This window comes from Pocillopora verrucosa, unplaced genomic scaffold, assembly GCF_036669915.1.
Source record: "Pocillopora verrucosa isolate sample1 unplaced genomic scaffold, ASM3666991v2 scaffold_98, whole genome shotgun sequence".
Lineage (NCBI taxonomy): Eukaryota > Metazoa > Cnidaria > Anthozoa > Scleractinia > Pocilloporidae > Pocillopora > Pocillopora verrucosa.
The window spans coordinates 1-2,374 of NW_027078198.1; the positions used below are offsets into that span (position 1 = coordinate 1).

Here is a 2,374-nt window from a genome sequence, read left to right on the forward strand (position 1 = left end):
ATCTCCGCGATTTTGATTACACCAGGGCGAGCCAACGCTCCACGTCGGGATCCACGGAAACAGAGGCGCACCACGGGGACCAAGGATCCCGAATCCCAGAATCCGCGCGGTACCGATTTAAACCCATTGGGCGCAATATAGTGCCTGTGCCCGCCGGGCCCCGCGGCGCTGGGAGGCTAACTGGAACCCCTCTGACCGGTCAACCAATCCCCCCCAGCCAGCTACGGCCCCCATCCCCCCCAATTCGACCCCCTCCTCTCCTATCCGCCGCGACAGGCACGGCAACGCTGTCGGGCCAAAGAGACGGGGCCAGGCGCGCGAGCGGCGGTTGGGAGTTCGGCATCACGGGCGGCCAGGGCGGCGATCGAGGGATGGGCGGCGTTGCGTCGTCGCCGGGCGAACACGGCGGGTGCGTGCTGCGGCACGGATCAGCGGAGGACGTGGGCGGGCGGCGGACGATGGAGGACGCCCATTCGGCCGCGGCGGGGGAAGGCGGCGGGTGCCCAGAGCGCTGTCGGGGATTCTATGTGGTGAGAGGACAGGGGGAGGGGGAAACGACGGTTCGCAGCACTCGCGGGGGGTCAGCCGGATCCAAGGACGTGGATCCTTGCCCAGGCGCCGCGCGCCGAGGAAATGGGGCCAGGGGGAAGGGCTTGATCCGCTGTGACGGGTGGGGGGTCGCGCGCCCACGGTTTAAATCGGGCGAGCGGGTGCGTGCGGTGAGGTGACGCCCCCACCTCGACCCGTCCGACGTCGGGGCGTGACCCGCCGGGCGACGACGCGCAGGTGTGCGACGGCCACGGCGGCGCGGACGCCGCGAACTTTGTCAAGGCGGAGCTGCCGGGCTGCCTGATGGGCGACGAGGACCTGGTGGTGGACTTCAAGAAGGCGCTGGTGAGCCCCCCCCACCCCCGACTGCTTCAACTCCGCTCTCCTCCGCCCACCCACCCCCTTCCCCATTGTCGGCATTTCACGCCCTCTCCTGCCCCCTGCTGCTCTCAAACTGAACCCCACCCGCTCATCCCACATCAACCCCCGCACACCGCTTCTACCCGCTCTGCAGGGCTCCGCCTTCCAGCGCGTGGACGCCGCCTTCGCAGCCGCCGTGGACGCCGGTCGGCTGGCGCCCTCGGGCACCACCGCCCTGGCCGTCGCCGTTATCGGCTCCAGCATCGTCGTCGCCAACGCGGGCGACTGCCGCGCGGTGCTCAGCCGCGCGGGCCGCGCCCAGATCCTCACCAACGACCACAGGCCGTCATGCCCGGCTGAACGCGCAAGGGTGGAGGCAGCGGGGGGAACGGTCACCCCGGATGGCTACCTCAACGGCGACCTGAGCGTCAGCCGCGCGATCGGGGACTTCCACCTGCCGGGGATGAAGGACGGGGGGGCAGGGCCGCTGATTTCGCGCCCTGAGATCGTCGAGGTGGCGATCGACGACGACTGTGAGTTCCTGGTGCTGGCCAGCGACGGCGTCTTCGACGCGATGACGGCGCACACGCTGGTGGCGGTGGCGCGGGCGGAGCTGCGCAGGAGCAACGACCCCGGGAGGGCGTCGCAGGAAGTGGTGAGCCCCGCGGGGGGAGGCACGGGGGGGATGGGTAATCGGCCCGACAGGCGTGGACATACATGCCAGAAACGGGGCGGGGCGGACGGGGGGCCAAGCCCGCCTTCCCGCCAATTTCCCTGGGGTCAGTACGTTGGGCGCCGGGGAAACCGGCGGTACAGCCCTGGTGCCGCGGTGCTGGGGTTTCGTCCAACGACCCAATGAAGTGGTTTCTGTATATTTGTTGTCTAGTTTTTTCTTTAAGAAAAACGATATCGATAATATCGATCATACAATATCGATAATATCGATTTTGTTTGTTTTCTTGTATTTACTCATGTTTTGAGTCTCCGCAAGTCGTCGACCCCTCGGGGCGCTCCACGTGGGACCGATGGGCTTCGACCCATTCTCGAAACCATTACAGTGCTGCGCTGCCCCTATCGAAGGCTATTCAGCCCCTCATCGTCGTCTTTTCATCTATTTGCTGTTGGCGACGGAGACACTCCCTTTCAGGTTCCCGCGCAGTGGAAACGCCGTTCTCATAGCTTCCACAGAACAATCGCTTACAGGAATCTCGTGCTTTTGACACTGTCCAAAGTTGGCCAGCAATGTGCAAGGTCACCACAGCAGCATGGCCTCCAGCCCACAAGTCGCGAAGACGCGGCACGCTTTAGACATCGCAGACTGACTACGCCAATGGGCCTCAAGAACTGAGTCAATTTGCATAGAGTGCACTGCAAGAAAGGCAAAGAGGGAAGTGGAGACGGAGTGAGACAGGATAGTCGTGCAAAGAACCTTGCAACCCGTTGCTCGTTGCTGTACCACGGTCCA

At 65.0% G+C, this 2,374-nt stretch overlaps 1 protein-coding gene across 1 annotated transcript; it reads left to right on the forward strand.

Annotated features, from left to right (window-relative positions):
* Positions 1 to 371: 371 nt before the first annotated feature.
* Positions 372 to 1,768, forward strand: LOC136278868 (uncharacterized). Its single transcript, XM_066162022.1, has 2 exons — positions 372 to 530; positions 1,064 to 1,768. The coding sequence occupies exons 1-2, from the start codon at positions 372 to 374 to the stop codon at positions 1,766 to 1,768; spliced, it is 864 nt and encodes a 287-aa protein (XP_066018119.1).
* Positions 1,769 to 2,374: the final 606 nt, after the last annotated feature.

Bases quoted from the DNA above. Each gene is read 5' to 3' on its own strand.
- LOC136278868 (XM_066162022.1), top strand. From the start codon at position 372: ATGGGCGGCGTTGCGTCGTCGCCGGGCGAACACGGCGGGTGCGTGCTG. The intron at 531-1,063 runs GTGAGAGGACAG...CCCGCTCTGCAG, and splicing joins GCTGTCGGGGATTCTATGTG to GGCTCCGCCTTCCAGCGCGT.